General features: G+C 54.9%; 1 protein-coding gene across 1 annotated transcript in view; it reads left to right on the top strand.

Annotated features, from left to right (window-relative positions):
* The window catches only part of INPP5D (inositol polyphosphate-5-phosphatase D), a 141,493-nt gene that overhangs the window by 70,415 nt on the left and 58,022 nt on the right, over window positions 1–13,056 (top strand). The window contains exons 7-9 of the mRNA XM_070070037.1: window positions 9,970–10,050; window positions 10,174–10,245; window positions 10,535–10,658. Coding sequence (XP_069926138.1) covers window positions 9,970–10,050; window positions 10,174–10,245; window positions 10,535–10,658 — 277 coding nt within the window. The remainder of the gene's footprint in view (window positions 1–9,969; window positions 10,051–10,173; window positions 10,246–10,534; window positions 10,659–13,056) is intronic.

Here is a 13,056-nt window from a genome sequence, read left to right as displayed (position 1 = left end):
CCAGGCACCTGACAACTGCGCCCTGCACTGGCAGACGAGAGAGAGAGAGAGAGAGAGAGAGATGAGGGAGATCTCACTGGCCCAAACCCCATGCTCTTGGGACATAAAGCAAGAGGAGGGGGCATTGGACACAACTTGGGACCCCCGCATCCTACATTGCCATAGAACCTGGGTTCAAGTCCTGGCACTTCTTGCAAGTCCAGCTTCCTGTTAACCTGCACCCTGGCTGGGAGTGAGAGATAACTCACGTGCGTGGGTCCCTGCCAACCATGTGCAGAACCTGGATCAAGTTCCCAGCACCCAGCTGTGGCCTGGTTCGGCCCTGGCCATTGTAGGCATTTGGGAGTGAACCAGCAGACAGGAGCTCTCTCTCTTTCTCTCCCAGCCTCCCTACTTTTAGAAACAAAGAGCAAAACAAAAGACAAAAGCAGAACCTCATCCAGTGTTTGTCTGAACAGACCTGGTTGCTAGAAACCGTGACTCACCCATCCACAAGGCCGGGCAGAACGCTGACTTACAGGGTCTCTGGCTATGGCCCTTTGCCTCTCCTCTTTCTGATAAAGTGACCCAGACGTCAAAGACCAAGGGAAAGGAAGCCTGTCTCTGGGAGGGAAGTCCTCAGACCAGATGGGCAGCAGAGTGGTGATGACGCAGGAACTAGTTCACGTTCGAGCGTGCTCTAAGTGTTTGTGGATGGACTTGAAAGCAAAGGGTAGGGTGGGCATTCAGTGCAGTGGTTAAGACACTGCCCAGCTCCGCTTCCAATTACAGCTTCCCACTGGTGGACTCCGGGAGACAGTGGTGGTGGCTCCAGGGGCTGGTCTATGCCACTCACACGGAAGGCTTGGCCTGGCCCCGCAGGTTGTAGGCTGTCTGTCTGTCTGTCTCCTTTTCTCTCTCTCTCTCTCAAATAAATCAATTCATTTTAACTAATTAATTTTTGGATTAAAAAAGAGATGTTATTTGGGTGCAAACATATTTTGAAATCCACCACAGTTTTTCATAATACGAATTTTCCATGAACCTTCCATGTTTAGACAGAGAAAAAGGGAACTTATCGCCAACCTTGTTTGAGAGCCAGCAGACTGGCATGGTAAGAAATTTTCCATTCTGGCCGCTTTTATCTGGCCCCACGGTCTCCCTCGCGTAGGATCTGGAGAGAGCAGAGTGACTGGGTCTCCTGGCAGGCTCGCCAAAACCGTAGGCGAGGTGAAACTTTCCCTCTGCTCTCCGAAGCTTCTGTGATTGAGTATCTAGAACAACCTGACGGTAGACAGATGGGCAGGAGGAAAAGAAGATGCGTTTAGTAGGTGCTTGGAAGGGCTGGGTGACCACGTGTTTGTACCGTCTGAGGCCACGGAAAAGAACAGGCATCAGGCTGCGCAAGGGGCAAGAGCGAAGGTGGTGACACCAGTGATGGGAGGAGGGGAGGGGAGGGCAGGTGGACAGCGGCCATCTCCCGGTGCAGACCCAGTCTCCCGTGCCAGCTCAGCCTGTGCACAAGTCCCCCGAGCCAGGGAGGATGTGACTTTTCCTAGGGCCCAGGCCTCTGAGAAAGCTACAGCCTGTATCCCTGTTTTACTTTACTCACGTAGGTGGACAGGGGGTTTGTACACACACACACACACACTCACACAGCTTTGCAGAGCCATTCCTGCGTCTGCCATTTCTCTGAATAGCCATCTCAAAATATGCCAAAGAATCTATTTTGGGGATGGCATATTTCGGTTTTCCATAGAGATTTTTTTTTTACAGAGAAAATGTATTTGCGTTCTATATATACAACTCATCAGCAAAAAAAAATTTTTTTGCTTTCTTCGAAGTGAATGATGGGTTAATGTCTAGGAAAGTAAAAGCAAATATAGATGAAGCAGGGTCCTGGCAGACACTGGCATTTAATCGTTTGAATGGAACAACACAGGGCATCCCGGAAGGAGATCAGAAGAGACAGAACCTGTAGGGCCCACGCTCACGGCGAGCGGCTGCCCAGCTGGGATGGTGGCCCCTGCTCCCAACCCTCCTGTGTTGGAGGAGCCAAAAAATTTTTTAAAAGATTTATGTATTTATTTGAAAGACATAGTTACAGAGAGGCAGAGAGAGAGAGAGTCTTCCATCTGCTGAATCACTCCCCAGATGGCCACAACGCCTGGAGCTGCACCAAACCAAAGCCAAGAGCCAGGAGCTTCTTCCAGGTCTCTCATGCGGGTGCAGGGGCCCAAGGACTTGGGCCATCCTCTACTGCTTTCCCAGGCCACAGCAGAGAGCTGGATAGGAAGTGGAACAGCCGGGACTCAAATTGGCACCTATGTGGGGGTGCCAGCACCGCAGGTGGCAGCTTTACCTGCTACACCACAGTGCCAGCCTCCCAGATGGTATTAAGCACACTTCTGTGACCCCCAGAAGTCACAGGGAGTGACTCACCAGTGAGCTGGGCGTCCCCTGATTCAGTACCTGCATCGCACACAGTGTCAGGAGCCGGTGCCAAGCCCCAGGCCACTCCACCTTTGCTTCTCACTGACCGGCTATCCGCGGGGCCCTGCGAGACCCTAGCTGCAGGTGCAGAATATCTGCTGGAGTGGCCGCCAGAACTCAGAGAAGCGCTTGTACCCATTTTTTAGAAAATATTTATTTATTTATTTATTTGAAAGTCAGAGCTACACACACAGAGAGAGAAGGAGAGGCAGAGAGAAAGAGAGGTCTTCCATCTGCTAGTTCACTCCCCAGTAGACTGCAGGACTTGGGCCATCCTCTACTGCTTTCCCAGACCATAGCAGAGAGCTGGAGCAGCTGGAGCAGCCGGGATCTGAACTGGTGCCCACATGGGATGCCGGCACTGCAGGCGGCAGCTCTACCCGCTATGCCACAGCGCCGGCCCCAATGCATACCCATGTTCAACAAGGATGTCACAGATGAAGAGTTGCAGAGGCCGGATCTGGAGTGTTCGTGCCGTTTCTGGGCCCCACCTCCAGCAGCTCCGTGTCTCCTACTGTCTAAGCCCTCTGTGCGCTGTCCTTGTGGGGTTCTCCAGAGAGCTCACTGCAGCACCACTCGTGTGAATAGAATAGTGAATCCCAGCAACCAGCCAGATGTCTGTTCAGGACCCCTTGGCCTCTCTGTGCAGCCCGCCTTCCTCTTGGGCATGGGGCAGGACTCCTGCTGAAACGGGGGTCTCATCAACTACTGTCAGACAGCGTAGGCCACAGAAAGGCAGGGAAGGTAGGGTGTCTACAACCCACCTGGGGGAAGAGATACTTTCTGTGGCCTGCCCTGGGGAGGGGCTTATGAGCCAGGAACCCTGAATGGAAATGGAAAATTGCACATTATGATATCACACAGGAGACCCCAGATCTTAAAGAAAAGCTGAGAATCTTGCTGATGCCTTGAGGATTTTGCAAATCAAGGAGGGACTCAGGCCACCTGGAGCGCAGGGACGAGCCCCGGTCCCTGGATGAGACACAGCCGGGTGCACACCTGCCTCCCCTCTCTGGTCCTCGGCGCCCTCGGGGTCAGGGCAGAGGGTGACACTGGGTGGGGCGGACATCCGCCTCTTACGTGAGCCTGTTCCCTTCGAGGCGGGCGAGAAGGGGACCCCTGGGCCCCTGTGACACGCAGACCCCCACACACAATTCGTTAACCTCTCCTGGAGCCCCTGTCCCCTTTTGAAAAGTGCAGTTAAAAAGCAAGGTGGGGGTGGGGGTTGGTGTCGTGGTGCAGCTGGTTAAGGTGGCTACCACCTCGGATCTCAGCACCCACATAGAAATACCTGGATTTGAGTCCTGGTGCCGCTCCCGATTCCAGGTTCCTGCTAATGCACACCCTGGAGGCAGCAGATGATGGCCCAAGTGCCTGTGTCTCTGCCACCCACGTGGGAGGCCCGGGTGGAGTCCAGTCTCCTGATTTCAGCCTGGCCCAGCTGCGGCTACTGCGGGCATTTGGAGAGTGAACTAGTGGATGGAAGATCTGTCCCTGTCTCTGTCTTTCAAATAGATTTTATTCAATAAATGAAAATGTGAAAAATAAGATGTGCTTGGCGTAAGAAGCCATGAGCTAACCGCCATTATCAGTTGGAAGCATAGGAAACCCTCCAGCGTTCCCTTAATACCGTCTTGTTCCGAGAACTGACTCCCAGTTTGTCAGTAACGGCAGCTACCCCACACGTGCGTAAGATCTGCCAGACTCCCCCCTAGAAGTCACACATCCAGGGAGGAAGATGGGAGGGGACCAGCCTGAAACTGCAGAGCGGCTGCCCAGGGCAGAAGCGGGGAAGCCGTGGGTCCGAGCAGGGGTGAGGAGGCTCGCGGCCACGTACTGCTCTCGACTCTACGGGGAAAACCACCGTACAACGTGGGGCCCCGGGTCGTCACATCCAGCCAACAGGCGTTCCTCCCAGGCGGCAGGCGGCAGGCGGCTCCGAGTCTGCTCTAACTCAGCTGCACGCCCCCCAGCCATGATCGGTGACTGTAGGTGGAACATGAGCCTTATTAAGGAGCCAGGGAAACCAGAAAGTAGCCAGAGGAAGCAAGCATCGGCAAATCTGAAGTGCGATGATGATGGTGACGAGAGTCACATGTGAGTGTGTGTGTGTGTGTGCGCGCGTGTGGCCACAGGGTGTGTGTAACTACAGTGTTGTGTGTATTACTACAGTGTGTGCATGTGTGACCACAGTGTGTGTGTGTGTGTGTGTGTGAGACCACAGTGTGGGTGTTTGTGTGTGTTACTAGAGTGTGTGTGTGCATGTGTGACCACACAGTGTGTGTGTGTGAGTGTGTGAGACCACAGTGCGTGTGTGTGACCACAGTGCAGGTGTGTGTGTGTGTGACCACAGTGTGGGTGTGTATTACTACAGTGTGTGCATGTGTGACCACAGTGTATGTGTGTGTGTGAGAGAGACCAACCACAGTGCGGGTGTGTGTGTGTTACTATAGTGTGTGTGTGCATGTGTGACCACACAGTGTGTGTGTGTGACCACAGTGCAGGTGTGTGTGTGTATGTGACCATAGGGTGTGTGTGTGTGTGTAACCACAATGCAGGTGTGTGTGTTACTATAGTGTGTGTGTGCATGTGTGACCACACGGGGTGTGTGTGTGTGACCACACGGTGTGTGTGTGTGACCACAGTGCAGGTGTGTGTGTGTATGTGACCACAGGGTGTGTGTGTGTGTGTGTGTGACCACAATGTGGGTGTGTGTGTGTTACTATAGTGTGTGTGTGCATGTGTGACCACACGGGGTGTGTGTGTGTGACCACACGGTGTGTGTGTGTGACCACAGTGCAGGTGTGTGTGTGTATGTGACCACAGGGTGTGTGTGTGTGTGTGACCACAATGTGGGTGTGTGTGTGTTACTATAGTGTGTGTGTGCATGTGTGACCACACGGTGTGTGTGTGTGTGACCACACGGTGTGTGTGTGTGACCACAGTGCAGGTGTGTGTGTGTGTGTGTGACCACAGGGTGTGTGTGTGTGACCACACGGTGTGTGTGTGTGACCACAGTGCAGGTGTGTGTGTGTGTGACCACAATGTGGGTGTGTGTGTGTTACTATAGTGTGTGTGTGCATGTGTGACCACACGGTGTGTGTGTGTGTGACCACACGGTGTGTGTGTGTGACCACAGTGCAGGTGTGTGTGTGTGTGTGTGTGACCACAGGGTGTGTGTGTGTGACCACACGGTGTGTGTGTGTGACCACAGTGCAGGTGTGTGTGTGTGTGTGTGACCACAGGGTGTGTGTGTGTGACCACAGTGCGTGTATGTGTGTTACTACAGTGTGTGTGTGCATGTGTGACCACAGGTTGTGTATGTGCGTGTGTGACCACAGGGTGTGTGTGACCACAGTGTGTGTGTATATTACTACAGTGTGTGTGTGCATGTGTGACCACATGGTGTATATGTGTGTGATCACAGTGTGTGTGTGTGACCATTGTGTGTGTGTATGACCACTGTGTGTGTGAGAGACAACAGTGTGTGTGTGTGACCACAGTGAAGGTGTGTGTGTGTGTGACCACAGTGCAAGTGTGTGTGTGTATGACCACTGTGTGTGTGAGAGACAACAGTGTGTGTGTGTGACCACAGTGAAGGTGTGTGTGTGTGTGACCACAGTGCAAGTGTGTGTGTGTATGACCACTGTGTGTGTGTGAGAGAGACCACAGTGCAGGTATGTGTGTGCATGTGTATGACCACTGTGTGTGAGAGAGAGAGACAACAGTGTGTGTGTGTGTATGACCACTGTGAGTGTGTGACCACAGTGCAGGTGTGTGTGTGTGTATGACCACTGTGTGTGTGAGAGAGAGACCACAGTGCAGGTATGTGTGTGGGTGTGTATAACTACTGTGTGTGTGTGTGACCACAGTGCAGGTGTGTGTGTGTGTGTGTGTGTGTAAAAAAATAAAAGATGCTCCTTGAGACACCTGCGTCCCACATAGAGTGCCTTCAGTGGAGTCCCAGCTCTGCTACTTGTTCCAGCTTCCTGCTAATGACCACTGTGTGTGTGTGAGAGAGACCACAGTGCGGGGGTGTGTGTGTGTTACTATAGTGTGTGTGTGCATGTGTGACCACACGGTGTGTGTGCGTGTGTGACCACTGTGTGTGTGTGAGAGAGAGAGACCACAGTGCAGGTGTGTGTGTGACCACAGTGCAGGTGTGTGTGTGTATGACCACTGTGTGTGTGAGAGAGAGACAACAGTGTGTGTGTGTGACCACAGTGCAGGTGTGTGTGTGTATGACCACTGTGTGTGTGTGAGACAATAGTGTGTGTGTGTGTGACCACAGTGCAGGTGTGTGTGTGTGTGTGAGAGAGACAATATTGTGTGTGTGTGTGACCACAGTGCAGGTGTGTGTGTGTGTGTGTGTATGACCACTGTGTGTGTGAGAGACCACAGTGCAGGTGTGTGTGTGTGTATGACCTCTGTGTGTGTGAGAGACCACAGTGCAGGTGTGTGTGTGTGTGTGTATGACCACTGTGTGTGTGTGTGACCACAGTGCAGGTGTGTGTGTGACCACAGTGCAGGTGTGTGTGTGTGTGTGTATGACCACTGTGTGTGTGTGTGTGTGACCACAGTGCAGGTGTGTGTGTGTGTAAAAAAATAAAAGATGCTCCTTGAGACACCTGCGTCCCACATGGAGTGCCTTCATTGGAGTCCCAGCTCTGCTACTTGTTCCAGCCTCCAGCTAATGACCACTGTGTGTGTGTGAGAGAGACCACAGTGCGGGGGTGTGTCACTTGATTTCCTGTCACTCTAACAAAACAGCCCGAGGCTGGATGACTCATGAAGAGCAGGGGTTCGTTCAGCTCCTCGCCCTGGAGGCTGGGTGGGCCCAGGACCCTGGCACTGCCGAGGGCCTTCCTGCTGCAGCATAGCATGGCCGAAGGGGTAAGCCAGAGAGACAGGGCTGTGGCTTTGCAGTTTTACTTAATCAATTGAATTTGAAAGGCAGAGACACAAAGCGATAGGGATGTCCAGTCTGCTACTTCACTCCCCAGCTGCCCACAACAGCCAAGACTGGGCCAGCCCAAAGCTAGGAACCAGGAGCCCAGTGGGGTCTCCCATGGGGGTGGCAGGGACCCAAGCACTTGAGACATCACCGTTTGCCTTGCAGTGTGCACATTAGCAGGAAGCTGGAACAAGGAGCAGAGCCGGGACTCCACTGAAGGCACTCCATGTGGGACGCAGGTGTCTCAAGGAGCATCTTTTTTTTTTTTTAAAGATTTATTTATGTATTTGAAAGGCAGAGATACAGAGAGCCAGAGGCAGGGAGAGAGAGGTCCTCCATCCACTGGTTCACTCCCCAAATGGCCGCAGCAGCCAGAGCGGGGTCGATCGGAATCCAGGAGCCTGGAGCTTCCTCCAGGTCTCCCATGTGGGTGCAGGGGCCAAGGAGTTAGGCCATCCTCTGCTGCCTTCCCAGGCACATGAGCAGGGAGCGGGATCAGAAGTGGAGCAGCCGGGACTTGAACCAGAGTCCACATGGGATGCCAACACTGCAGGCGACAGCCCCACCTGCTACGCTGCAGCACCAGTCCCCCAAGGAGCATCTTAACTGCTATGCAAACACCCGTCTTAGAGCTCACTTTTATAAAAAAGCTAATCCCTTGATAACTCATTAATCCAGGCTCGGACTAAGACACTGACTGATCTTTCGTGAGGGCCCTGCTCTTCCCAAAGATGCCCACCTCTCACAGGTTCCACCTCACATACCATTAACACAGAACTCCGGGGATCAAGTTTCCAACATGGGAAACCTGGAGGACACATTCAAATTGCAGCACAGCGCCAGAGGTGGAGATGGTGGCATTGTTGCCTGTGATGTTGACGCTGGTGCTGCCGGTGGTGCTGGCGATGACAGAGCACAGAGCAGCGGGGGTGGTGGTGGTGATGCAGTGGGGGTGGTGGTGGTGGTGATGACGGCAGTGGGGTTAGTGGTGGTGGTAGGGCTGGTGGTGGTGGTGATGGAACTGGTGGTGGTGGTGGTGATGACGGCAGTGGGGGTGGTGGTGGTGGTGATGACGGCAGTGGGGTTAGTGGTGGTGGTAGGGCTGGTGGGGATGGTGATGGAACTGGTGGTGGCGGTGGTGACCGCAGTGGGGGTGCTGCTGCTGCTGGTGGTGACGGTGGTGGAGCTGGTGGTCGTAGTGTGACACTGGTGATGGTGACGGCGGTGCTGCTGATGCTGGTGGAACTATGGACAGTGCTGCTGAAGACGGTGGTGTTGCAGGCAGCAGTGGTGGTGGTGGCACTGCTGGTTCTGCAGGCCCTGTTGATGGTAATGCTAAGGGTGATGGTGATGGTGGTGGTGGCAGTGGTGGTGGCAGGGGTGGTGATGGTATTATGGAGGAGCCATGATGGTGGTGCCAGAGATGGTGGTGATAGGGGCGACGGGGTGAGGGTGGTGGCAATGGCAGAAAGAACATAGTGAAGCAGGTGGGTAGAAAACTGAGGTCAAACGCAAAGGCTGGGACACTGGACAAGGGTGAAGTCCAGGGACATCAGTGGGCGGTGGCACCGCTCCTCCCACTCTGCATGGGGTTCCAGCTGATGCCACGTGCGTCTGACTCTCTCGCTCTGCTTCTGGAGGGTGGGGCTGGTGTCATTAACTCGACGTCCCCAGCACCTGGCACTGTGTCTGACCTGCAGCAGGTGATCTGCGAATGTTTGTTCTATAAACAAAGCCTGGAGACCCTGCACTTGGAGCAGAGAACACAGGGACACAAGTCCTGCTCTCCCTGGCCGTGTGACCTTGAACAGGTAGCTTCAGCCCCCTGGACCCCAGTGTTCACTGAACGGCCCTGCTCTAGAGCATCTTCATGGCCAGACACTGTTCAGAGCGCCGAGGTAGCAGCACGGAGCGCTTGGTCTTGGTCTCAGGTCTCACAGAGATACATAGTGTGCCGTGAACATGCAAACGAAGGAAAAACCTTCAGCACGGGTGTTTGATACGGAGTGAAGTGGGGTGATGTGATAAAGAGTGGTCAGGGAGACCTCTCTCTGATCAGAGACACCAATGACCAGGAGACGCCCGTGCCCGGTGACATCTGAGTTTCTAGTGATGGCTTGGAAAGCATAGCTCAGAGCCGTGCAGATGAGAGGCTGAGAGCGGCTCGGGTCACACAGAATGGGACTGGGTCCTACCGAGCGGGAGGGGAGGCTTTCCCTCCCAAGTAGAAGCGTGGTGTGTGGTTGGAAGCCGTGGGAGTGGGTGCGAGCCAGGAGAGGAGAGGTGGGGCCGAGGAGGGTTTACGGTCAGGCCAGGGCTGCGGTGAGAAGTGCTGGGGAGGGCAGCATGGGGGGAGCGTGAAGGTCTGTTTTATGGCCTTGACAGTTTTGGGATGACTGGGGCCATCCCGGCGTGCACACACGGGCACAGAGCGAGCACTGGTGGGGTCGGTGCGTGAGTGGGATGGGGCTACGTGCAGGGAGCAGGCAGCACAGGGCTTCCCCGCAGTGACGGCTTCCTTGTCTGTTCTTGTCCTCTTGCAGGTGCCCGGGGAAGCCAACGTGGCCAGCATGGTGGCCAAGCTGAGCCAGCTGACGAGTGTGCTGTCGTCCATCGAGGACAAGGTACCGGCAGGGCTCCTGCGGCTTCTCTTTGCTTCTCGCAGCTCCACTGTTTGTGCACAGAGTGCCCAGGCATGCTGGCCTTGTGCCCTCTCTGACTCTGTGTGCCGTTGCTGCCGCCCGCAGGTCAAGGCCTTGCTGAACGAGGGGCCCGAGTCCTCCCACCGGCGTTCCCTCATCCCTCCAGTCACCTTCGAGGTACGTGCTCTTGGCTGTGCACTTGGGAGCTGGGGGGATACAGCCCAGCCTGGTCCCACTGACGCATGCATGATGGACGTGCTAGGCTCCTCCGGGACTTCAAGTGGCTCCTTGGGGGGTGTCCTTGGGGATGAGCCATGCTGGGACAAGGAGGTTCAGGAAGTAGAAGCCTGGGGGTGCCATCCAGGACGTCGATCCAAGGCTGTCCGGCAGTGTAGGTGAGGGCTCGGGGTCGGCATCACGGAGGCCTACCGGGAAATCCCTGAGCAGCGTGTCTCTCTCTGCCAAGGTGAAGTCGGAGTCTCTGGGGCTTCCTCAGAAGATGCACCTGAAAGTGGACGTGGAGTCTGGGAAACTGATCGTAAAGAAGTCCAAGGACGGCTCAGAGGACAAGTTCTACAGCCACAAGAAAAGTAAGGCCCCGTGCACCTGCCATGCCCTGGTTCTGCTGGTGCCTCCCCCACGACCTGTCAGGAGACGACTGGTCAACGGCAGACCACCAGGGAACCCAAGCCCTGCTGGGCCTGCGGACCCTCTCCTGGGGTGCCCCGCCCCCACCCTGCCTGCGGAGTTCCTGCCCTTCTCTGGGGTCACCTCTCACGAGGCCTCCCCTGCATACCCCCCTCCTGTGTGCAGCTTGGGGAACAAGCGTGTGCCTCTCTGTTGGTGCTCTGGCAGGGGCTGTTTACCTGCGCTGTGTGTGTGCATGGATATGCATGTGTGTGCATGCGTGTGTGTGTGTGTTCTCTCCCACGTAGGAACCAGGCTGGCCCCATAGCACTTGCACAGAGTGCAAGGCCCGCACAGACAGGGTGTGGTTGACAGCATCCTTAGCACAGCACACACTGAAGTTCATGAACTCGGGAACCAAGTTTCTAAATCTGATTCCCGGCTCTGCCACTCAGCAATTCTGTGACCTCAGATGTGACACACAGCCTCTGGGGGCCTCCGTTTCCTTGTCTATAAAATGGAAAAATAAAATGGGCTCCTTAGGATAGAGCCCGACACATTGTAGCCACTCCGAGAGGCAGCTGAGAATTGTGGGCTCTGAGCCCCATCTTGCTCCATCACGTGACCTCTGAGCTGTTCACACAGCAGGTGCCTCTGCGGAAGGCACTGGGAGCTGGGGTGAGCAGGACAGACGGGGGCCCTGGCCTCGTGGAAGTTAGTGTCTGGCACATTGATGGCTAATAAACAGTCAACTAGGTACCCCAGTACAATGGGCTCGGGGCTGAGAAGTGACCAGTGCAACAGGGGTTTGTGGGAAGAGCATTGCAGCGGGGGCCTGCAGGTCGGCAAAGCAGGGCCTGGGGAAGAGGGAAAGGGCAGTCCAGGGCAGGGGTGTTGGGCCACTTGGCCTGTTGGGAGGGCAACAAGTTCGGATTTCCTCTCCCGCACATGGGCAGGGCTTTGGGAAACTGAATCCAGAGCTTCAGGGTTAACCCTCAGTGCCCTTGAGTTTGCCCTACCTGGGGAGGGATGCTGGGAGACTGCGTGCATGTCTTCCACCCAGTGCTGGGCCCCTCTGCAGGGGCTGGGAGGTAAAAGGTCCAGGTTAGGAGGCCCTACACAGTGTCGGGAGCCTGGGGATGCCAGTGCCCGGCTGGGGGGCCACGTGTGGCCGGCCGCGGCGGGAGCAGAATGAGCACTGAGCAAGCACTGGCGTCTCCCAAGCAGTCCCAGCTCTGGCTGACTGTGAGTGACAGCTCCTGCCCTGAGGTGGCCGTTGCTTTAGGGACCGACAGTTTGGCCTGTGACACTCCACTCACACTGGAGATCCTTCCACCAAAGGACTGCCGCCTTCCCAGGACAGGACCCCCTGAGCCAAGGCCCCTCTGGTCCACAACAGCATCTCTAACCCTGCTGAGTGGGCGCAATTTTGGTCTCCACATTTAGCAAATAAAAGTACAGGAGGCCCAGTTAAATCTGAATTTCAAATGAACAATGAGTAATTTTTTTAGTACCCATATGTCCCTTGCAATGTTGGAGACAATTTTATATATGAAAAAAAAAGTAATGGAGCAGGTGCCCTGGTTAAGATGCCAGCCAGGATACCCACCTCCCACACCAGAGTGCCTGGGTTCAAATCCCAGCTCTGTTCCAGGTCTAGCTTCCTGCTAAGGCAGAGGCTGGGAGGTAGCAGGTGACGGCCCGGGTCCTTGAGTTCCTGCCAGGACTGATTTCACGGCACAGTGGGTTAAGCTGCCACTTGCACAGCAGGCATCCCATAATAGAGTGCCGGCTGGAGTCCTAGCTGCTCCACTTCCAGTTCATCTCCCTGCCAAAGTGTCCGGCAAAGCAGTGGGGTCCCTGCCACACATGTGGGAGACACGTATGGAGTTCTGGGGCTCCTGGCTTCAGTATAGACCAGCCCTAGCCATTGCAGCCATTCTGGAGAGTGAATCAGAGGTGGAAGATTCCCCCCCTTCCCTCCCTCTCTCTCTCTCTCTGTGTTTCCCCAACGCCCCCCTATCACTCTGCCTGTCAAATAAATAAATATTTTAAAGGAAAAACTGGCCCCCTGACACCCATGTAGGGGCCCTGAATTGATTTCCCAGCTGCTGGTCTCTGCCTGGCCCAGCCCCAGCTGTTGCAGGCATTTGAGAAGCGGGAACTCGCTCGCTGCCTCTCACATAAACTTTAAAAATTAATAATAAACCAATGACTCATTGTTTTTCTGAAATTCAGATTTTTCTAGGCATCCTAGAGTTTATCCGGTAACTCCTGGCATCATCAGCATCTTTTTTTTTTTTTTTTTTTTTTTGACAGGCAGAGTGGACAGTGAGAGAGAGAGAGACAGAGAGAAAGGTC

This window comes from Oryctolagus cuniculus, chromosome 3, assembly GCF_964237555.1.
Source record: "Oryctolagus cuniculus chromosome 3, mOryCun1.1, whole genome shotgun sequence".
NCBI lineage: Eukaryota > Metazoa > Chordata > Mammalia > Lagomorpha > Leporidae > Oryctolagus > Oryctolagus cuniculus.
Note: the sequence above shows the minus strand (reverse complement) of the source record. Positions and strands in the feature narration are given on the sequence as shown.